General features: G+C 36.7%; 1 protein-coding gene across 1 annotated transcript in view; it reads left to right on the top strand.

Annotated features, from left to right (window-relative positions):
- The first annotated feature begins 8,960 nt into the window (after window positions 1-8,960).
- Window positions 8,961-26,106, top strand: part of LOC110458619 (carbonic anhydrase-related protein 10-like) — a 172,549-nt gene continuing 155,403 nt past the window's right edge. Inside the window, exon 1 of the mRNA XM_021510402.1 lies at window positions 8,961-9,420. Coding sequence (XP_021366077.1) covers window positions 9,354-9,420 — 67 coding nt within the window. The 5' untranslated portion in view covers window positions 8,961-9,353. The remainder of the gene's footprint in view (window positions 9,421-26,106) is intronic.

Here is a 26,106-nt window from a genome sequence, read left to right as displayed (position 1 = left end):
AATGTGTATCGATTTGATCAACAGAACAAACGGAAGATCAACCGGAACGGTGTATTTTTTCTGTGCTTGATAATTCAGTTAATTGAACAAGGTGAATAGGTTCAAAGAGTTAATACAAATAGTATTGACGGTTCCATGTACTATGAGTAGTCTTCTCACGGGAATCTCAAATAAGATGTAACTTAGTTTACGGTTCAGTGTACCGCGTAATGAGAATGACAAGTAATGGTCGGAGAGCACACACTCCCCTCGAGACGATCCACCCTAGCCAAGCCGCCACGTAACGATTTGTCACTGATAATGTGAAGGTAATTACAGACAAAACAAATGACTATGGTCGTGTGTTCTATATAAAGGGACACATGTCGTGGCCATGACTGTTCGGTGTGCCATTGACGCTTGTAAATAAACACCAGTCTCATTGTGATGCTTGTATAGATCAGTGATCAATACATACTATACAAGCACCTCGGCGACCGTCCGATAATATTTCTAAAACCTTTATCGAGCTTTCCGCCTTCCATTATGTTGAAATAATGGTGGGGATATCTCCGTTTAACAAAACCATTCTTCGCTTTATTTGGACAATATCGTCTGACTCGGAAGCGTACTACTAATTACCAAACTCAATTATTGTACAGGAATCAATTATAAATGAAATACTTAGTTCATTAATTCGTCACGTCAACAATGATAGGCGGAGAAGAATTTTTGTCCTCTTACCCAGGTGATGTGTAAACACAGCTCCATGAGAAAATGATTGCATTCAAAAGAAAAAAAACGTTTCGTAAAATAAAGCGTTTTGAAAAATCGTTGAGAATTCTTCAAGTAGAAGAATCGATAAAACCATTAACTAATTTTTGATTGAAGAGTTATAGACACATAAATTTATCATAATAGACACACTTCGTCAACCTGTCGGCAAAGCAAACGAAGAAATCACACCCTCTTGACCGTGTCGCGAGAGTCGTATGAGAGCGTATATTGATTGAGAGGCAGAGATCGCGAAAATAAATTGCGCGAAAATGGAATAGGATTGCAGTTTCAAAATTTTGACCTATTGCGTTTTTTACCCCATTAACCTCAACAAACGAGGATTCAACCCTTATTTTTTTATTCAGTGCAATTTTGATATTTTTTTATTTCATAATTTCTAAAAAAAAATCAGACTAATGCAAGTCCACCACATCGGTAGGTACCATGTATGTGACGTCAAAGCTCATTGTGAAACGTCATTCTGATAAAATAAATAGTTGTCTTGTGTTGATTACAACGTTAAAACAATAAAACACATACACACATTTTTTCTGGGTTTTTTGTTGTTTTAATTTTTGTTTGTTTTTATTTTTGTTTTCGTTTTTCAATTGGAAACAAGAAAACAAATTGAAGAAAATCTATGCGGGTTTTTACTTCCCACACTAATTTGCTTACGTGTTCATAAGCCAACTTGATAGTTTATCGGGGAAAACATTTCATTCTTTATCAAGGATATTGAGTCCGACTTGAGCAGAAATGTAAAACATAACACGCTAAACACTGCACTGCTTAAATATAAATGAATATGTACATATTTAAGTACATATATCAAAATTTTACGTTATACACAAGCAATGTACGTATTAAACACATCGCAACGTTCCAAGACCGACTGTCCCCTTATCAAGCTTTGACATATATGTACATGTAAATGTAGATATATTGATGAAATGTTTGAAATCGTTATCAACTCTTCTAAAGAATGAATACATACAATGTATGTTACAATTTTGTTCGTCTTTGTGGTATAGTCTTAGTAACATTTTAAAAGCACGAGACAAAATTCAAAGAAGTGGCGCATAGTGACACCTTAATGTTGACAGGAAGGGCCCCATTGAATGGTCACAAACGTGCACATTCTCCCACGATTTGGCTACAATTCGTCACTAATGCAGTATTGGCGATTCATCAGTGTACTGTTCCGTGCATCCGCCCTGGCCATGGCGTTGCTCTCTGAGAATACTTTAAAATGTCACAGACTGTCTGCAACTAATGTAGCTTACAATCCGGGCGGTCGAGAGCCCTAGTGAACCGGTGATGCCCTACAATGCGCATGCCCCACTCCATTGGGCCACTCATCCATCATCTGCGGAAGGGCAAGGCTAAAATCACGTTTTGATTCATTAATGTAGATCTCTCGAAAAAAATGCTTTGTGGTTAAAAATGATAAATCATCTGCGTAATTAAATCACATTATCTCTCCCCAATCTTATCTATATAGTAAGCACCAATCACTACACAGCTAGAATAACAATTAGCAAAAATATCAGATCAGAGTTGATCTGCTACAGCCGGAAACTCAAATCAGAATACACCTACTACAGGCACCGCCTCCAGTCGGAGATGACCTTGAAATCGCAATTGTAGATGAAAAGTGAAGCATTGGTACATTGTACAAGTAACAATCTATATACAGAAAAATGGTGAACGCCACGTGGGAGATAGGGAAGCTTTGATTACACACTTCTGTGTTTAAAATAACTACATTTTAAATCTCTATTTCTAGTCACAAAATCTCTCTCAGGTATGCATTTTTCCTTTTTCTCTTTGTCCCGCTCTTTCTCTCCATGACACTTGGTAACCGAATCTTTTACAACATCTTTTCTTTACCTAAATTAGGTATACTGAATTACAAGCTGTGGTACCGCTCCTCGCGACCTTCCGGCTTTCTTACCACTTCCCTAGCACTACAAACACGTGTTGTCTAGAGTCTTCAGAACGAGCAGGTTAGTTCTACTGTTACCGTGAATTTGAAAACTGGGTTGGATCTTCGCATCTTGTTTTTAACAAACATTCCAGATGTACCACTGTTATAACATACAATTTAGCTAGCAAATCAAGCAGAACGTGTAATTCCAGAGGCAATTTCATGGTTTGTCCGAAGCACATGCTGTTTTCCTCTTAGATTTGTTGTACGCTTTATAATAGTTGTTGTTAGTAATGGATTTTATTATTCCCAAAATAAGCATGATATGCGCTTTGGCCTGGTTAGATTCGCTGCATTCTAAAAAACAACTTGGTAAGCATCAATATGCCTCTTTTACAACTGAATGATAAAACCTCGATATAACGCCCCTCGTTACATTTACCACTTACATCGTACTTTTATTTCCTTTCTTTCCACAAATATTTTAATATCGTCAAATCTCTTTCTATTGCCAATTTTTTGTTAGGCAAATGGTAGCAGTATAATGCGGTTTTGCTAAATTGGTATTTTTTTTTTTAAATAAGTAGCTAAATTTTGATTACAATCACCATTCTTCATCATACATGTATATGTAGAATAATAAGATAAGATAAATGGCAGTGTAGTTGAGTCATTAATTTGATTTATTTTCTTTAATGTATTCAAATTAAGATTACAAAGGAGCGTATGTTAAATTCTGCAAAAGCCTTGTTCGTTGATGTTTCCTGTTGGAGTAAAAGTCAACAGTAAACAAAATACATTACTCATGATGTTACCGAACAGGATATCAAGATGTGATGACGTCATAGATCGTTCCTATCACGCGCGGTAATGTCAGATATAATTTGGCGCATGGCGACCTGAAATATGCGTTAGGCTGCTAAAACAACACTAGCAACGTGATAAGTTTGTTTTTCTGTTCAAAGAATTCCCCTGGGGAGAGTTTTCACCGTGGGCTTGAGTTCCAGCCAACGCTTGACGTTGACGGAGAAGAGGCGATCTTTGAGATATCAATATATTGAGGATCTATAACAGAGCTGTATGGGATTTTTCTGATGATCTTTTGATAAACCTCCAACGGTATGCTATAAAGATCGTTAATAAAATTTCCCTGTGTTCACACAGGAGGAGTTTAAATGAAAAACGGCTATGAAATTGGCGGTAAATCCTACAGAACCGTACGCATGAGAGCCAGGATGTTGAAGAATTCTGGAAAGAGGAACATCACTATATTGGGTTATTGCATACTCGGGTGATAACGAGCCCATTAAAGCGTGGAATCAAACAGCTTAGTGCTTTTGTTATGTAAATTACTGAGTACGCATTACAGTTTTTAGTCCCTTGACAGACGCTTTGTCAACACGACCTAAACGGAAGTCGTCTGTCGTCAGTAGCTTTCTCATACATCTATATCAGCCCAATTGTGATTTTAAAAATATCAGAAATGCATGTACATCTAATATTCCAGGTTGTCGGCTCCAACTTCGGGATTAGAAAATATTAGGAGAAAAAAAGAAAGCAACGTCAATACCAGCCAAGCAAAGTCATTAAAATGTCACAAGAACGCAAGAAAGGCCATACTGTCTCTTTCAGGGATTACAATTATTTTTATTTTGTCAAGAACGAGGAGAAAAGTCTAAATGGAAATGTCAAATGACTACAAACTAAATCCCCTCTTAATTAATCATTGGCTTTCATATGACCGTTCATTTCAACACGCACGAAGTTTCCGGAAGGAAAGGCTGTTTCCAAAGCCTGTAATATGTTATGAAGCCGGTAATATGATATAAATGCCGGTAATATGAAATTTATGGTTATTAAAAACTGGTATTTTATATCGCAACAATCAGTATCATACCAAAGTCGTAAAACAATATTAAAGCCGTTAATAGCATATCAAAGTCAGTATATCATTTCCACCGTTGATATGATCTACAAGCAGGCAATATGATATTTAGCCCATAGTATATTGTTTATGTACAGCATGTATATGGCGCCCTTTATAAAGTGCAAAATTACTCTAAGGCACTTTTCAACACATACATTGTAGATAATGATGTTCCTACGGTGACAGACAAAATCTATTATATTATTATATTATTATGTATATGGCTTAAAAGCCGTTGATATGATATCAAGGCCGGTAATATCATATCAACCCCGGTTATATCATTTTCAAGTCGTTAATACATTATGTATATACGATATCAACCCCGGTAATATCATATACAGTCTGTATAGGCCGGTTATATGATTTTCAGGTCGTTCATATGATATCAAGGCCGGTGATATCGTATATAGTTCGGTTATATGATTTTCAGGTTGTTCATATGAAATCAAGGCTGGTAATATCATATATAGGCCGGTTACATGTATTTGATTTTCAAGTCGTTCATATGATATCAAGGCCGGTAATATCATATAAAGGCCGGTTATATGATTTTCAGGTCGTTCATTTGATATAACAGCAAGTTATATGAATTCAAATATGTTACATACACTCTGAGGGACCCTCTTATGTAAATTGCGCTAGAAATGTGTTCAGAAAACAAAAGAGACTACTTAATGATAATTCATAAATAATTAATTACCAAAAATTGCAATTTATATTATAACCTCAGTTTGCGAAGAAAAAAGTGGAATCATAAAATAACATATCAATTTTGAAACGGTGTAGTCATTTTTGACAAAGTTTGTCATTGAGCATTTTGTACTTGTACACTATAAGTTCCATATTGTGCTTATATATAGTGATTTCATACAGAATTTAGTACATGTATTAGATTAGCACTATGAGTTTCATGTTGACATCAATCTATTAGGGTATTACGTTGTTAAGGAAGAGAATAGTTTTGTGAACAAATGGTAAAATATTTTCCTAGTTTATGCTGTAAATTGATTTAACCGGATAACATATACATGTATATTGTTTTCTTGCTCACATAATAACGTATAAAACAAAAGTTGAGAGTTATTGCGACCTCTTGGAAAGTGGTAAAATTGGTAACCGAAAGCACCTTTCATACAAAACCTCATCAACGTTAATGGGTATCTCTTCATTAAAAATCAAAAAGTGTTTTACGTTCTACTTCTACACAGAGATCCATCTTGATATCTCATAGTGAAGAATTTCGATTTTACTTTTATGTGTTTAGAACTGTAATTGGTTTTTTGTTAAATTGTGACCACCACAGCAGTCCAGGCGTGGGAGGTACTTTAACGGTACTTAAGACAAGCTGAAACCTTACCTCCCTCCGTTGGATAGACTTTCACATTTATTTTAATTAAGCATCGGATGAATTAACACGAAAATGAACTCCAAAAATATCAATAATTTAGAATTCGACTTCTGATGTATATAGCCTAATTAACTCCATACATGCCAGATATTGTTTGCAGCGGTTTTATTTTCTGTCAAACGATCTGCTATGCGAAACCTTCCGATCATCAATAATATATCGAAGACGCTATGGACAACACACTTAAAACGTCAACCTATATTATTTTTTGATGGCAGAAGAAATTTGAGTTATCGTATTCCGATATGTTGTGATCCAACTTGAATTGGATGAATAATGTATGCTACCATTTCTACGAATCGAACCAGTTTGAACCTCTTATATCGGGCCATTTCGAAACAAAGCTTTCTCTTGAAATGCATATACCATTATTTATACATAATTTAACACGCGTGGTTGTTTCTAAATGATCAGATTCCAGCTTTTCTTTTTTTTCTGTGTTCCGAGTTGTTTAAAATCTCTATATATCCTTTCTTAAATGTCATTGATTCTGGCAGGCTCATCAGGAAAAAGTGTCTTCCATTTGGTCAAACTCAACTGGGAGTCATACCAGCAACGTGTGATGTAAAATTATTGTTCCTACCGGATTCTGGCGCTTCCGTCTCTAATCTTACTATACAACTTGTATTTCCGTTAACCGTTTCTCACATTACCTATATCTATTTCAATGAACATTTGTCAGGCGTAATTTTCAATGATTACGTCATGCTTGACCAAAATCCCCGGAATACTTTAAGCCAATAACGTGATTATTCAATAGCATCAAGACTACCGATAGTTAAAAATCGGATTTCCGACCATGTTGAAAATCATTGGGGATGTTTTTCCCGGTGCTATAAAATGTTTATAGATAGAGTCTGTTCCTAATTAGTATGTGACGTACGCTGATGTATTGAAAGCTTCACGTTTCCGGCTTAAAATAAACATATAAGTGCTGGTCGCAGCGCCTATGGCGAACCGACGCCGCCATTTTAACATACATTTTTTCAATTCATTTTCGTACGCCGAGAACCTTTATATGAAAATTAAGCGTTGCAGTTTTTGCTTCAAGGCTGAGAAATCTTTTAATGAACCTGAACGATCCAAACATAGAAAAACAAATGAAACAAATCATTTATCTTGGGAGTAACGTTCACATGCGCAGTTATTCTGTAATGTGAAGGTTTGACATTCGCCAAGAATATGTCAAAGCAATACCTCTAGAACTGTCGTGTATGGCTGATGTTGTCTAATGAGAGGACTTCTGTTCTCCTGTACCTATAAATTACACAATGCCGTGTTACGTGAAAGCCACGCTGTACAAGTACATGTATTGAACTCATGTGAGTGTGACACGAGGATTTATTAACCGAGTCGGGTAATTTTCAATACCGCTGTAATACCGCCTGTCAGAGGTACATGTAGGTACAATGTAACAATTCTCATGTCACGCGAAAACTGGTATTGTCTTTTTTAAATACACCGATAACAAAACTGTATATGATTCTTAAAAAAGAACGATTTTTCTGAAATTTTGTTTGAACGTTAGCTACAATAAAATTGTTAAGTAGGTCTCGTGAATAAGAACAGAGAAAGAATAACATAACAGTAAAATCGATAAAAAATCATTAACCGAGGAAATTATGACAAAGTAGGAAATATTCTAGTACGCCTCATACTGTATATAAGCTCGCTAAGCTTTTGTTTTGAAATGCTGCCTACTCCCTGATTTATATGTGAATCAAGGTTAAACACAGCACAATGATCTATAAGAGAAAATGGTTGTTTAATTTAAGTTCGATTTTTTTCTTGTTCTTAAAAATATTAGAACAAGGATTCTCAGTGAACTGTAATTGTATTTGGTTTGACCTAATTTATACCATGTTAATAAATCATCAAGACTAACGTGGATATTGCAAAGTAGCGTGACTTCAGCGTATTGGGGTACAGAATCTATTAGCTGGACTTGCCTGCAGGTCAGTATACTAAAGGTCGCCGATGGTACAGCAATGTCCAGTAAGTGTTCTGGGAGGGGGTTCTACATGTAGGTTCTTCACTGTCTATGATGGTCGAGTGTCGCTGTAGACAAAGCACTCGTCTTTCACAAAGACGGACGAGGTTCGATTCCCTGATCGAACGTGAAAAGGTAACGTATTGGGTCAACCGCCTAGCCACGTATATTTTCTACCGGTATTCCGGTTTCCCGCTCGCATTAGACCCTCTGGACCCTTTCATCCAGGCCAACGAAAGTGATTAATCGTTAGTCTAAATTAAAAATAAAGTCTTATATGATTATAGTAAAATAGGTAAAGTTTATAAATGTTTCACCATCTATAATGATATATGTTTTGCCCAATATAACTTGTAATAATGTTGATATACATATTGCTATTGCATTTGTACATACAGAATGTACCATGTTAGCCCCAATATAGTTGTGACGGTACCATGGTAACCCCAATATAGTTGTGACGGTACCATGGTTACCCCAATATAGTTGTGACGGGTACATTGTACATATTATTGTTAACTTGTATTACTCCCGATGTAAGCACTTCATGAATTCAAATTGCCGTTTATTCGTAAATAATGAAAGACCAAGGGATACACGTGTAATTAGTATACTTTTGTACACGTGCATTTCGCAACAGTACATCAGAGACGTATAATACATACAGGAGGACGGTTTGATATAGCAATCGCCTGCCAATCACGTGACGACAACTATTAACCACGCCCCTTTCCTCGTCCTAACGCGATCATGAGTAACTGTTTTATGGAAACAGAAAAAATCCCATCCCATACAAGTACCAATATCTACAGCATCGATCAGACGCCAAACGTTAAATTTTACACGATTGATTAGGTGTCCGTCATGCTGGGACGCCCCTTACCGCCAATACCATATCGGTATTAAGGACAGACGCATGTGCCCCAGGCAGTCACGAGGAGGCGTTCACCACACACGAGACCACTATACTCCTAACACCTTCTAGTTGAAGTTTCAATCATTCCTTTCGAAGTACCAGCCTAACAGTAAGCATAGACAGGCCATCGACAGGTAGCATATTATATTAACTACTGTGTTAACTAGCGGCAGTGTTGTTTTCACGGCAAAAAACTATCCATTCACAATAGGGATATCTGGATTACATACATATCAACTTTGAATGTAAGATTCATCACTTGACCGTTACTGGGTGTTTGAGTTGACCCATGTGCTCTCGTGGCTTGTAATCGTGCAGACACGCGTTGTCCCCGCGGAGGGGAGTGTTACTGCGACCCCAGTGGCTTTTAACATTTGTCATCCCAGTGCCGTAGCATTGTCTTCTACATTCTAAGTGTTCTAAGCTATGGAATCATACTCCGTGTGTGTGGATCTACTCATCGTATTGGCGCTACACATCTGTATAGTACCAGGTAGGTCTCCGATACCCTAGCACCTTTGGTATACTGTATTGCACTGTACATATATGTAGTTCTCCGATACCTCAGTATTTCTTGCAGAATGTAACGAACTGTATACATTTTGGTTTTCGCTACCTCGGTATGCATTGTAATGTATGATCCCATATCCCTAGGCGACGTATTATACTGTATATATTTAGATTTCCGGTACAACAATAAATTTTGACTGTATTCATATGTATAGGTATCCGTTACAATGTATTGTACTGTTAATATGCAGATATCCGATACCTCCGTGTACCTTGTACATTGTAATGTACTTTATATACCTCCGATATCTCAGTATGTCTTATAAAGTGTACTATATATTATGAAAGTATCCGATACCCGTATGAAATGTACTATATTGTATATATTTAGATCTCCGGTACAAAAAATATATGTAGATCAATACTTGTATAGTATTGTTTACCTGTATCTTTCTTGTACGATGTATTATGATGTACGTGTTTATTTGCGATACCTTTATAGACAATGCACTGCTCTGTACATCTGGATATGTATTTCTCCGGTACAACACTATACACAAACTCTATATATGTTGAATAATTGTATAGTACTGTATTTACTCTGTATATGTAGATAATACCGTGTATCTCTCCAATACCGAACGGATTTGTATAATGTTATATGTAGGTGTCCGATTCATAAAAGTACGATCAGTGCCTCCTTACTTTCATCCTCGCCTGACTAAAGTGGGCTTTATGGAACGCTTTGTTTGAGTAAAGAAAAGTGATAAAATTAAATCTAGGAGACATTTGTGAAAGCAAAGCCATGTTCTTGTACACGTAATGTGTGTTAAAATAATTTTCAGATTCAGTAATTGACAATTGTCAAATATAGATAAGTACAGAAACAACTTTTACTGGTCCATTTGAACCTGTATTGTAACTTACCGGATGTCAATATAGTATCATACCGGATGTCAATATAGTATCATACCGGATGTCGATATAGTATCATACCGGATGTCAATATAGTATCATACCGGATGTCAATATAATATCAAAACGGATGTCAATATACATGTAGTACCATAACGGATGTCAATATAGGGTCAAAACGGATGTCATTGTACATATAGTACCATAACGGGTGTCAATATAGGGTCAAAACTGATGTGATTATATTATCATACCGGACGCGCGGATACACCCTGTGCCATAACGGATGTCAATATAGGGTCAAAACTGATGTGATTATATTATCATACCGGATGTCATTATAGTATTATACCGGATGTCATTATAGCATCATACCGGATATCTGTAACGTATCAAACTGGATGTATTTATAGTAACAAACCTGATAAAATTATAATATCATAACGGATGTTAGTATAGTATATTTCAAGATGTCAATAAAGTAAAAGAAACGGATGTTAGTATAGTAACATACCAATGCTGGTAAAGTATACCGGATGTCAGTATAGTAACATACCGAATATCTGCAAAGTATCAAACCGGATGTATTTATAGAACCAACGCTGATTATACCCGGATGCATAGTATAACATAACTCAGATGTCCATACAGTAAAAGAAACGGTTATTAGTGAAGTAACATTTCGGATTTCAGTATAGCGTACCGGATGTCAGTATAATGTCATAATAGATACCCGTATTGTAGTATTTAACACGTGTACCGTCGGAAACGACAATATCAAATCTAAAATCAAAGACAACAGGGATTGAGGATACACCTTTAACACAAGGAAAGACACCGAGAAACCTCCAAACGTTAAATGTATATCTAAGAAATCAATTTTTGATAACAAAGCTAGATTGTATCTTAGACATGACACTTAGCAGCATGCAGCGTATTTGTCTCTCGAACTGTTTTCAAGCATTGTTTAGCGTATGCGATATTGATAAACTTTGTCTAGTCTTTTTCATTTCAATATGAAATGCCGACAATACAAAAATGCGGACGGAATTGTTTCCAAATGTTGGGATTTGTACTGTCGCGAGCTTATTTTAAAATGAAGTCGATCAAGAGACAACAACCTTTTGTCTTACACGTCAATTTAAGTACCAGGGTATATTGTCTAAAAAGATCAGGTTATATTTAAGCATTCTTTCATTAACGCGACGTGAAAGTCTCCTTCATAAAAAGCCCTCCTTGTCTCACAAGAGAATACGCCGAACAAAGAGTCTGGTCGGATTGGCCACAGAAAAGTATACCAATAGGTGGCATTGTATATTTGTATAGGCGGTTTGTTTACAAATATGGCGGATAGCAACGGAGTTTGGACACGTGTCTGGAGTGGAGATTCACTTTGGATGAGACTTCTACCGCCTAACAATACCGTGAACGAAAATAAAAAAAAAATAAAAAAAATAATGAGCTAGCAACCAAGACAAGATGGGACTGATACGGGCTTCCAGTGATGTCACTAGTTGTTAAGTGTTGCTGCTGAGGCAGCCATAAGGAAATGTGTTAATTGAATTTGTCCAGAAGCAGATATGTTCGACGGGGTCAGATCTCGGTAATGGTTACACAGTAACCCTGCTTTCAACTTAATTGATAAAGATCTATTACGTCACTTGGTTTGCTAAATGACTTTATAATTCATTTATGACGTAGTATTAACAAAAATGATCGTAATAGCAGAAGCAGTGTGCCAAAAATTGACAAGAAATATCGTCATTTTAAAGGGACCCATTTGGGCATTAGTGACATAATGTAAAGCATCGATGTCTTTGCGGTCAAAAATGTGGAATTACAATGTAACGAAAAAATTATAACTTTTGCTTATAATAAAAATAAGAAATTCAAGTTGTATCCTATCGATAAGAAAAAAGAACGAAGGTTAACGACACGGTACATGTATCTATAAATAACATTAAAGTTGCTTTTTTGTATCGTTCATAGTTTCTACAGCATCTTTCTCAGAAATGTCTTGTACAATGTGTACCTGTGCTTTTTGCGATAGTTCCTGTCATCAACATACAATTTCACAATATAATTGAACCAGGCTTTTCCATGGCTTGTCTGATAACTTCAACTTTGTACACCGTCAAACTTGTTCTATTAAATTACACTGTTGGAACTGTTCTATTCATTTTGATTTCTCAGGTGTAAGTCAAATCACATCAAAAAGAAATATTCACATTCATTTTCCAAGAAGTTATGGTTTTTCCTCTCGCTCACCTGACATTCCCCTCATCTCTGTTTTGGTCCATTAATTTGACTAAACACACCAGTTTCTCCACTGCACAGAAGTCTAAATTGCGTATCCAGCGGTGTCTGACAAATAGTTGTTCTTTTTTGACGTTCTTGTTCAAATGCTTCTTGTCATGATCGAGTTTGACAAAGCATGGTCAACTTAACGTTATCTAAATAATGTTATTAAGAAAAAAAAATGATATTCATAATGAGAAAGGCAAAAGATACAGATTGGAAGATATAATCACAAGAGAATAGAAATGATTGTCTTTTTGAGGAATTTATTATAATTTTCAAACAGGTCATGTTGATTGACTGACTTTCAAAACGTTCAGCTTACAAATCTTTTCTATTATCAAACAAAGGCCAAATCGCTGTTTGCGTTGAGCTCATGTGTAATAACGAAATAATCAACACAACTCATTCTGTCATTACAAGTTATCATAAAAAATATTCTAAATACGGAGAGGATGGGTGGATGTATGAACGAGGGATACGGGGATGGTGGAAGCGAGAGGAAGAGACTGTTGTTTGACGGGCGGAATATCGTTTGCCAGGGAAACGTTTGAGTGGGAAGAACGAGACTGTTTAATCAAATAAGATGGAGGACAGAAAAGCGCCTACCAACGTAGGAAACTATACAATTCACTTAAGCGTCCCCCTCCTAGCTTCGTGTCACTAATAGGCGTTACTGTTTTGAAAGGGCTTCGCTTTGAACTATTTAAGGCTTCAAGGGCCGTACCGTACTTCTATGTTGCATTACAAAACCGAATTGAAAGAAAAATAGAATGACAAAAAACAATAACTAGAGACGAAAATTGCCTATTTGACAATGCGATATGTACCAGCTTCTAGAACACAGTGTAACACCTGAAGCTATTTTCACATTGAAGTGAAAGGTGTGACTCTTGGCTACGTTTGTCAGTAAATGAAGGGTGTGTGTGTGTGTGTGTGTGTGTGTGTGTGTGTGTGTGTGTGTGTGTGTGTGTGTGTGTGTGTTAAAGTATGCTGTAATGTTTGCTTGAGTAAACATCCTTAATATTGAGATAAAGACAAAATAATGAGCAAGTATTTTTAACGTTGTCATTGAGAGGCTTCAGTAACCCTGCTTTACGCTGATGAAGAAAAAAAGTATAGTCTACTTTTCCTAAACGCTGAGATAGTTAACATAGGTGAATCGTATTTTTTATATATGTTGTAGCATTATGGTGTAACTTTTACAGGCAGAATTACGTGTTCTCGCAAGATTGCGCGTGTTTTGGTGTCAGACATGCATGTGTAATTTGCCTTGGCTTAGAGGCTTACTCTGCAATCATTTTTTATTTTATTTCAAAGTAAGTATTTTAAGGCATATCGTAGACGATGTATTTCCGTACTATCTCCATGCAGGACAAACCATGGTTAGAATATTTAAACTTGAATGTTTCTAATAAAATATTTGGTTAGCGTTCTTCTTTGCATTTGGAAATCAACACTATTTGAATAGCTGATTTGAATTTCCTGCAGGTTAGTGATTTTACTTCTCGCCTCCTCTGCGATATTAAAATGACATTCCTTTTATGAAAATAGTGTGGTTGGTGGGGTGTTCATGTTACTGTTTCCCAAGGTACGATCTAGTAGTAAAGGGGGATGGTTGCTCAGTGGTCCTCTCAGCCATGGATCGTTGTTTTATGAATTTCACTGTTGTGAAGATGTAAAATTTCCCCCCAAAAGATCGAATGAATAATTATCATCATTACAAAAAAGGTTTTAAAGCCACAAAATGTTTGGGAGAAGGCCATCTTTTTGAAGTACCATTACCGTATGTCATCATGAAACTGTGCATTATTACGTGAAAGGAGGAGGACACCACGTGACTTTCCGATATTATCACGTGACAGCAACTATATCACATCATTATATAGTATCACATATTAACACAATATCATATGGTACACAATATTATCATTTGAAAGTATGTGTCACATTACTACGAAGATATCGGGTGTCTTCACACGATATTATCAAATTATAGCAGAACTATACCACGCGACATAACGAAATAATCACGTGATGACACGATATTCAGTGCTAAGACGATATCACGTGACTACGTTATATTACAAAGGGACACTACAAAGATACCACGTGACAGCATAATGATTCTTACGACAATATCACGTGACAGCCGACAGTATTATTATGTGACAGCATGATGTGTATGTATATGTGATAACCACGCCGCAGTGTAAGGTGCCGCTCATTCAAAGCGTCAGAAACACCTTAAGGTAGTCTGTAATTTGTAATGTTTGTCCGTTGTGGCTGTTTAGTGCCTAGGTAAGTATGAGCACAGTTCTCTAACACCGTCTGGGTGGAGATCGAAATCTACTCACCTAAGGAATTATGTTCAATTCACGTCAACCTGTGCACCAAACAAACGTTAGTCAATCGATGCCCAAATACCATTACGACCTCCGTAACCTCGTTATGTTGCAGCCTCGTGCAAAGAAACGTACAGGTTCAGGCTATAAAAAGATTCACCACGTGCGATACTAAATCAATTTTTCAAAAGCTGATTTTTAAAAAACTCTTTTAAAGTGTTTCCATTGATTTCGTAGAATAGCAAAGTAGTTTTAAGCGTCTTGTCAAAATAGAAAAAAATAAACCTACACAAAAAAAAACATGTATGAATGTATTGTAGAATGTATCGCAAGCCGCATGCTCACCTGTTACTCAGTGTTTCTAGTCGCGCTGAGCTCCAGCGTGGGAATGATGAGCTAGCTAACAATGACGCACCACAGAGAGAGAAGATGTCCTCGGATTTAATCATTGAGGAATTACCAAAACATTTTATTGTCACTTTGGTGGTTCCTTTTAAAACAGACTATTTCGTTTCTGTGACATAATTCATTTTAATTTTTTCCTACAGAAATGAAATGTTAAAAGAGTTTTACGTGCAGAGTTAAAAGTCGCATGTACAACGCCATAAGGTCGAATTACAAAGTCCCCCATATCTTGTGATCTGTGATATGCGTTTGTGTTAGAGAAAATCAATTCAACTTTAGACTTTTTTGAATAAACTTTATTTATTTTACGACAATTAGGAAACATATTATTTCAACTTTTATTAATCACTCTTGTTGGCCCGGATGTTAGCGCGCGGGGGTCTTAATGTTAAAGGAAACCGGAATAACCGGGGAAAACCCAGGTGATCGGGCAGGTGACCCCATACCTTTCACGTCCGATCGCGGGGAATCGCACCCCAGTGAAAAGCGAGTGCGTTGTACACTTTTTTATGACTATAACCGCAAAGTACTGAAAAACACGTGTAATTGTTTATTCATTTTTATACGAAATTTAAACCTGCTCACAGAAAAATATTTGTGAAAAAATATGAATAAAGAAAAAAGGTAAGAAAACAATAAACAAGAGTGTTCCAGGTGTTAAAATGCAACGGGTGCAGACCAGGATTCGAACCCTTCACCTCCAATCATTTAAGTGCCACTCCAATTAACTGGACTACCAGGTCAGCGATAGGAATCCGGCCCAGCTGCGAGGGTGAAAACCAAACTGAAGTTAAGAAAAAGACACCATATGCACGAAAAACTACAGTGGAACTCCCCAGTGTTTCGCTTACAATGCCGGGATGCAGGGATCCTTTAGTCACACAGAGCCGAACGGAAGACACTGGATTAACGGCTAGTCGGTCAAAAGAGACGATTAAGTTCAAACAGTTACAGCAAGGACTGCAATGGATTGAAAAGACTAAGTTTTGATTTAACTAATGAACCCTATGAAGTGGACATCGAAAAGTCCCAAAATTGCATGAGGTCCCAAGACAATCGTTTCGTATGATCATGCCGCGGGATACAACAGGTCAGTGTTCCTTGCCCGAATCTGTAAGGAATTACCACACACTAGGACACAAGGTTCATGGTTTTTCCGACACAGACAGGATTATCGAGTTAGCAGCTGTGTGGTGCTGTAAACGTATATATATATATATCAGGGTCATGGCTGACGGTATCTGTACAGATACAAACATGATTACTAGACAAATACGATCAGACTATGACTATGACAAAGTACCTTTCAATAGCCAGAGCCATAACAAACACACGGCTGACCGCGGTGTAATTAAACCCTCGATATAACACCCCTCGTTTCGTCCATCACATCGCTAATAATTTCTTCTTACTTTGTCTCCGTTTTTCGTGTTGGTTCATTAAGTCCTTTTTTTGTGTCTGTAAAGTTCCTGTTGTTGTTTTCCTTTTCGTTGTTGTTTTCTTCAGCTCCTGTTTTTGTGTTACTTTTGTTTTGGTGTCTCCTCAGTTCCTTATGTTGTCTGTCTTGTTGTTTCGGTGTCTCCTCAGTTCCTGTTGTTGTCTTTCCTTTTGTTTTGGTGTCTCCTCCGTTGTCTTTTCATATCAATTTTGAGTTCTGGTTTGATCATTGTTTTATGATTTTGTAGTATTGTTCTATTTTATTATCTTCCCTGGAGATACATTTGTAGGACACCACTCCACAGATACGTTATGGTTCTAGAGAGACGCATCATTACTAGTTACAGGGACCTCGATATATCCGTTATTACTACACATTAACTAACCCGAAAAGGTACCAAAAACCGACTTTGAGATAAACCGCGTGATGTTCAATATACCCAAATTCACAATAAAAACAACCGTAGTATATTTGAAAGCCTATTTGTCTACGGCCTTTCACATTTGAAACACTAAGGATACTTCAAATACCACGCTACCCACTTTCAGGAACAGCATTAGACCCTTTATTGTCGATAAGAATTCGCTGTCTGAAACGTCTTGATGTTCGACCGACGTTCACTTTGACCTTGAACCCTGCCTGCTAAGTAAATGTCCTACAGCATGTCTTACATTGGTTCCATTACACCGCTAAAGGTTGTGGACATCCGGTTCTGGCCTTCTGTCTTTAGGCACGCAAGTACTTTTGAAAGCATATGAATATTTAAACACATAAGCCGAGGATCTGTATAAAAATATCCATGTATCATGGAACAAACACATGCTTCTTTAAAGGGCGTGTGAATAAACGAGACAGTTGCGTTTACATAATGTTGTCTAATTCCGGTTCAAGTGTAGCCACTGACTTAGATGTCCTAGCTTCTGTGTGGGCTTGCATGTACATGTGGAATTCAGGAACTCGCCGTCTGCATACTGGATTGATCTGCGTTATCTTTGTGGAGATCAAAGCTTCTTTCCTCTCTTGATATAACTCAGCTTAATGGAGTTTAGTTGAGTTCTCAGGACCAGTCAGCTGCTATTCAGATCTCGTGAACATATCGCCCTGAACGCGATATGGACAACAATGGCGACTGGAGTACATTCCATTTAAAAACATACGAAAATCTCGCAAATTACAAAGAAAATAAATATTTTGGAGCAGACCAGTCGTAAAATTTCCATCAATACATGGTAAACCCCAATTCTACTATTGTAAATCAACAGGTAGGCTGTCAGATTAATCTCTTTTATAGATCTACCGAGATTTTGCGTGACTTGGACCGAGATTTGCTCAATCCCATCACCGTTGTCCAACCCAAAGATAACATAATTAAGGTTGAGATTGGGGTGCAGGGGCAAGGACCGAGGTCTGCTCGCTCCCCTTACTATCGTTCAACACCAAGATAGCATCGTCCTTATATATCCTTAGAGATTAGGTTGGCATGGGTGGTGGGGATGTAGTAATTTTTAATGTACAGCATAACGCTACAGTTTTATTTTATCAGATTCTACATTTTACCGTTACACTTGTTCATTGACGTATTTAAGAGACCCATGCAGGTTCGGGGAAAAAATAAGCCTGGTGTTTCAATATGCAATTCGGTGAAGCGATTACCGTGAGCCCGACAAACCTGATGAAGTGGAGTTTTTTAAGGTGTTTTCTTCTTAATGGACGCCTCCCTTGCAGCACTATTGATATATATTTTGTCTTTCTCACTTCCCTGTTCTTTGTGTTTGACGGTGTGTCCCCAGGAACCCGTCTTCATATGACGTAAAAAAATGGATTCTAGAGTTTGTTTTTCATATGTAATAATGGTTCAAAACACAACAAATGTCGTTATTGATAGTTTTAATGAAAGGAAGGATGTCTGAATCAACACAGCTACCGTCTGATACAAAATTCCATACTACAAGGAGTTCGCGCAGAATACTCCAAGTTTAAAAAGAAAACGACTTTGTGTTAGTTTTTTTTAAACTCTTTGTGATATCTTCTGAAAGGTATTGTTGTGATTTATAGTATGGTCTTTTCGTGACCCAAACGGTAGTCTGTATGAATCAAAAGTCTTTGTGTCCGTTTGAAGGCTTTTGCGTGACCACAGTCTGGAGCTTAGGACACTTCTTCAATGGAATTATTTATAACTTCAGCTTATATATAGGAGATAATTTTTGAAAATGACGTGATGTTATTAAAGGCATGGGGTCCAGTTTGGGAACGCACAGAAATATCATGAAATGAGTTTTTAGATTTTACTACTTTCTCGCTGAATTTTACCATTGTTGATGCATGCAGCCAGTTATCAGGCCCTGTGATACAAGGATCTGTATTCACGTGCGCAAATGCAAATTAGTGCGAGTATCGCCTTTTTGGCTGAACTCGTCAGTTGCAAACCAAATATCAAATCGACGAATTAAAAAAGCATACGTTCCAAATTGTTTAGGGACACTTTATCTTAGAGAAACATGAAGTCATTATTCCGCTGCTAGTACCATTTTTGACTGCCGTTCTTGTTCATGTTTTTCTATTTTCTTTTTTGGGAAGCAAATTAAAAATAATACAGGGAACTACATCTATTTTAAAAAAACCTGTATAACATGAAAATGTGTTGTGTATCAATATCCGTTGTTTTCGCGGTTGCTATTGAACCATTTGAATGATAGAATATCCACGAAAGCTTGTGCCACGAAATTATCTCGATAGCTTGGAACCACGAAGAAAATTACCCACGAATATTTCGTGTTATACAGTATAACATGCATATAGAACACTTATACATGTACGCATTTTTTTTGGGGGGGGGNACTGCATAAGATTACAAAACCCCTTACCTGAATCTACTGTAGTCTCGAAACCTAATTAAAACATGCACTCTGATGAAACATACAACCATGGAACGGTTTAGCTCAGAAACTTTCCAAACATTGAATGATCTATCTGTAAGGCCCGTTTTTACTTACATGCAGGGTGTGTTTTAAACGCTCTTTTCCTTAAAACTACATGAAAGCTGCATCAGGTTGGTACCAGGGGACTCGTAGCAAAGGCAGTGTAAAAAGCGGTACAATTTGTTCTTAGGACGTATCGCCCGTAATGGGTGCCGAGAGAGCAGGATAATTTGTATATACTACTAGCCTGACAAATGGTTTCTGTTCCCAAACTTTCTAGCATCGGTTTGCAATTTTGCCCCAAACAATGCTCCGAGCATTTAGCTCGTTATTTGTGTCTCGAGTAAGGTACTTAAGAGAATTTCCATCTTGACAAGGTTTTAATTTAACTAAATAATAATACGATTATAAAATGTGTGCATCTCAGTTATGATGATTGACTCATTCATAAGCATGTGTATCTAAAGTTAAAGGCAAGGGGAAAGTTGGTTTAAAGGAAAGGATGCCCGTACGTCTGCCAAAAGTTGTAAATGCTTATTATAAACTGGGTTTTTTCTGGCATGACTAATAATACAAGCTTTGATACATCATGTCTGAACAGGAAGCCATACCTTCTGGAACTTTGTGAGATAAAAAAAAGATAAAAACAAACCAAAATAAAAATCATCAACATAGTTATGAATGTAAAAATCCAGAGGTGCCGAACCCTGCGTTCCAGGTTGTTATACCATAGCTCTAGTCGAAGTGTCCTAGACGCTACAGTTATATCCAAGCGAACGCCTAGGGGAGGTTTACTGTTTATAGGAAAAATAAAAGTGAATCGTGACATGGATCCTGAATACACCATACCTCACGACTAGTAGGACTACCTCGATGATATTGAGAGTGTATACATACTATGACATATAACTTTATGATATACCTGGTGAATATAAAATAGTAGGACAGCAAAGTTTAACGACATTCGATCCTGTATAAGGCAATATGTACCCCTGTAACCAAACTTTTTTTGCCGAAACCTAACGGCTGTTATGCACTAATCAAATTGACGAATTGAGACGAAAATTGTCTATTTTAGAAATTATCAGAAGAAATGCGATAGCGAACACTTCACCCAAGTTTCTTTAAGGATCCCCGTACATACGGCTGGAAACTGTTTTTTCCTTGATAAATCATTACTGAAAAACAAACCATACTTTGCGGGACTTTAATTAGAAATAATAAAGATGAATTAGATCAAAACAAACGATCGACAACAGTGTTCTGAATGTAAGAAGGTCAGCGGGGCTTGACCGGGAATCGAACCCCGGACTTCAGATTGTTATTACTCTATATTGATAAAAACCACAATACAACGTGACAGGGATCCTTAAACGATTTAAACAGTCTTTAATATATTTAAAAATAAACTTTATTCTTACCGAATTGCATGTTGTTACTGCAACAGGAATTCTGGGAACAGTGTTGATAGACAAAAATCGCTATGTCTGCTGGAAGGCGAAAGGAATTAAAACGTTCCCTTGCAATTTCAATATATTGCTTGGCAAAGCTGATACACAGTCTAAAAGTGGTAACAATGTTGTATTGATTCAAACAATCACACAAATTAGATAATAATTTGTTCCGAAAGATGGCGAAAGCTATGACCCATGGGCTACTCCAATCGATTTGTAACTAGTGCAAATGATGTGCTGATAACGACACACCACACATTCTCAAAATACATTGTATTTCTATGGACGTTTTGGTGTAGCTTACATATACCAATTCGAATTGCATTATTTTACCTGTTCTCCTTTCTGTTTTGATATTGGCCAAATGTAGACTGAGTGAATGTATAGACTGGGTGAATGAATAAATGTTGTCAATTTTGCCAAATATAGACTGGGTGAATGTTCAACTGTTGACAATGTACAAATGTTGTCACTTTGGTCAAATATACAGTGGGTGAATGTATAACTGTGATGTGAGGACTAGACGTTACGTGGATGTTACCTAGATTTACACGGCGGAGAACGCTTACCCTTCCGGAACACCCGTTCTTATTCTCCCTGTACGTTTCAAGGGTCCCCATGTTTAGTTTTTGTTTTGTTTATATTTTGCTGTAGTTTCATCGATTAGAATTGTGGTTTTGTTGACATCCCGGCATTCTCTTGATGTTTTTTTGTTCATTCGAAAAATCAACGAATATCGCCTGATAGTCGTTCTGTTTTGTTTAATCAACGGTACCGCTGTATTATTTGCTGCACATTTTTTCAAGATAACAAAGGTTTTTGTCGATCAATTAAAAAATAGAAAACTATTTGAAATGCTTCCATTAGAATACTGAAGGGGCATCTTGAACATCTTCTTGAAAAATTAACCCATACGAGTCTATTTGCGATAGAAAAAACTTTGTGCCTCATCTGTTTACACAGCTCTTGTGTTACTTGAAAAAAAGGTTATCCATAATATCTCAAATGTTAGTATTCAGCAATACTGTAAATAATTTTCTTTTGGCTAGAAATTAATTCTGCCGTTCATTCGCAAGGAATACAGATTCTATTGATGAATTACTATGAATATTAAAATAGCTTCATCGTAAAAGCAACTCTTAGTTTTTGCGAGGAATATATACATAGTACGCGAAAATCACCAATAACACACAACCATATCAAACAGAAGAAAATAATGTTTCATGTACATGTATATATACAGTTGTGGTACCGCACAACGCACCAAAAATAGCGTGCGCACACCGTGCATACATCGTTCACACACCGTCCGCACACCGTCCACACATGGTGCGCACAACTGTGCGATTTAGCAATCGTTCGCCCCGTTGTGCGCTTCTCTCCGCACAACTGTGCGATTTGGTATCATTTGTAGATCAAAATTACGGAATGACAAAAATACGGAAGGCTTGTGTGCGATATTGTACACTGTGTATATATCTGTAATTTCTCATCACAATAATCAAGATTATACAATTTCACCAGAGGTATAATACATTATTATACGTCTCTGTACAGCGACCGTTAGGCTGTCAAGAATGGGTTTGGCTCCAAGGTAACAGAACAGGTAAATAACAATTTGATGAGTGTCCGGAGTTTTACCTGACCAGTGCCTGACACACAGAGTTGATAAGTTTGACCGTAATGAATAGTATTTGTTATTTGCATTCGTTTGCCTATAGCTCCCATTCACCTGGATTTTCACACCCCGGCCTTACCCGACGAGTTACGTAAGTGCCCCAGGCGGGGGAAAATTACGGTCCAGGTACATGTACAAAGTGGTTATGTTTACCTGTATACGGGATTGTGTTGTAATTTTACATGTGTCGATTAAGTGTGTTTAAAAACACAGAAAATACATTTTGTAAATATAAGAATGTATAGACAGAAAGATAAGTTTATAGATATTGCTAGAATATAGAAACATACGTAAACATCAAGTTTATATGTTTAAACATGAAACCGTATATATTGGTGAGGCATTCCTCAATTTACACCAACCACGATTGTTATCGCACAACGTCCGTCCATGGTGCGCACATATGTGCGCAAGCAATGATCGTCCAGCTTTTTATCGTTCGCCCATCGTGCACACACCGTTCACACACCGTGCACACATCGTGCGCACACCGCACATCGTGTAACGTTGTGCGATCCCACAACTGTATGTATCAAGTAATATGCAACCATTATTAAACCACATCATTTGTAATAATATATTTTTAAGCGAGGCTATCATGATATTCATTACTGTATATATTTAACAGCATTTTAATCCTTTCTTACGGAAAGTGTCATACGCCAGGTAAAATGACGTGAATCGGTTTCAAGCACCGATAACAAAGGCATGCATCATTGCACAGGTGTAGACGTTTTGCTACACCTTTTGAACGATTGCATTTTGTAAATGATAAAATCTTTTATTCTGCTAGTAGTATAAGGAATGAACGATGTCAACACATGTGATTTACGTTTATCCACAAAGGTCTATCGATGTTGCACATGCATTGTCTATTTGTCTTCAGACACAATATAAAAAAATATATTTGATACTGCCGTAGTTTTAGTTCGTTTATTTATCGTTTGACTGTTAAAAACGACTGCATTCTGCTGGAATCATTTATTAAAGAGAAAAGACGTTTAACTCATGATGTTTAAAAAATGGTACAGCATGCCTTTAATCTATAAATATTTTTATTTTGATACAAAGACTGATTTTTCCACTTAAAATCCATCGTTTATGATCTGAATTAATTAAACCTGTCTTGGACTTTTTAATTCGAATGCAATTTTCACCAACCAGTCTTTTCTCATGTCAATTTATTTTGTTTATTGTTGGTTGTTCTCCAAACCATGGAGACTTATTTATTGTCAAATTATGGTTTAGGTTTGATGAAGATTGGCGTTTTCCGATTACCAGGTGTGAAATTAGCGTCTATTGTTTCTTATAAATACCACACGACTTAGACAATCATTTGTGTTATATTTTCAATTGTTGTTTGCAAGTACAGTTGGTTCGGCTAGAGTTACCATTTAAATGTTTGATTATTCTAATATAATTGTTTGGGTGAGTTTTATTGTCTTGATCTATTTTTTTCACGAAGGATGCAATTGACATTCGTTCAATGGCATTTCCCCCCCTAAATGCAGTCGTATCAAAATATTGCAGATAACGTTAAAGAATTGGACATAATAAAACGGTAGTTGTGAGTTGCTTACAAATTGTTTGTTTGTTTGTATTTTTGTTAACAGATTTCAATACTATCACTTGAAATACAATGAAGAAAATCTTATAACTGATGTTCTGTTTTTAGAAATAAATTGCTATAAAAATGACGTTAATTTTGGTTTTATTTCTGCAAGTTTTATTTTATAACTCCCTAAAGGGGCTGGCACAGCAATTGTGAAACTCACTTAATTACAATGGGAGACATTTTCCTGATAGATTAGTCAAATAAAGTCATTATATTTTAAAATGTTTAATTAACACTGCATCGTAATGAGAAAACAAATCCCCTGTCACCCCTTTAGAAAAATCATTGAATATCAATATTTAACTGTCATTGCGAATAACTCGGTCTTTTTCATATATGAAGGCACTGCCGTCTATAAAGGAAAAGTTCCATACAAAATCATTTCATTTAACTGTATTGATAACGCTACATACAATAGGTCGTTCAAAATGTCAAACATTATTGGGTTTCAATGTTGCATTTGGAAATTAAATTGGTTACGGATATTTACGTCAGTATACTTATGGTGAAGTAAGATTTGTTCTTCTGGTGTAAAACGCTTGTATAGTATCTCAGACACTTAATGTTGTAATACATTTTTTCATAATAGCTATTAAGATCAAATAATGATGCATACTATTAATGTTCCCAGGCAAACATAGGGGATTCTATGAGCGGGGTCCAAGCCTTGGTTTTGGCAGCCATTCCAACAGTCATTCATCGAACCTCTGATAAGTGTCCCCACCATGTTTTGCAACTCGTCTTCTTCCACAGTCATTGGGACAGAACGAACAGCTATGTCTTTTTTAGGGGGAGGGGTATCCCCCGGACATCTTTCTTCATATGCTGTTATCCGTTACCACAGCAACAAATCGTCTGGTATGATACGCTATTGTTGATTATCTTTGCGAGATATTTATCTTTAAAATTATAAAAATATGCTCTTTGTTCATTGTCGTGAAGAAAATCAATCATCCTGGTATATTGTTTCACAGAATTTCACAAAATAGCTTTGCTTCGTTGTACATTACAATATCAGAATTTTCGACACCACTGGCGATGTCAAAGTGAAAACGGTACAATGCCATTTTTTTTTAAAGTGATGCAATTGACAAAATAGTAGCATATATCCTTCATGTAATCTTAATCGAAATAATACAGCATTAAACTTCAATTTCACGGTCAAATGCAAAGTAAACACAAACATACAACAGCAGCAACTGATGAGAAATTAACATAACAGGTAGACATCGTTAAACGTACAAAAATATCAAGAGGCGAAAATCAAGTGTTCCAAAATGATACATGTAAGCATGCCCGCAGCACACGAGGAACCCAGCATACTGTATATCTCAGTGCAAGGTCATCGACACTCATTATTAGGAATTATTTATCCGTCTGCTTTGTTTCCTTTTTTCCTTCATCTGGTATGTTAACAATCTTTAAAGTTGACGTTTCAACTAAATTGTGGTTTGCAATGAGGTATACTTTGTTTTAAATTTTACATGTCGACTTGCAATTGGAGTGTTTTAATTCTGGTACTCCTTATACAGGACTGAATCACTTCGTTTCCAAACATATCTCAGTTGGAATAGCAGATCAAGTTTGGTGTCTTCCAGAAGAG

This window comes from Mizuhopecten yessoensis, unplaced genomic scaffold, assembly GCF_002113885.1.
Source record: "Mizuhopecten yessoensis strain PY_sf001 unplaced genomic scaffold, ASM211388v2 scaffold9653, whole genome shotgun sequence".
NCBI lineage: Eukaryota > Metazoa > Mollusca > Bivalvia > Pectinida > Pectinidae > Mizuhopecten > Mizuhopecten yessoensis.
The sequence above is the reverse complement of the archived record's forward strand: the minus strand, read 5'-3'. Positions and strand labels throughout refer to the sequence as shown.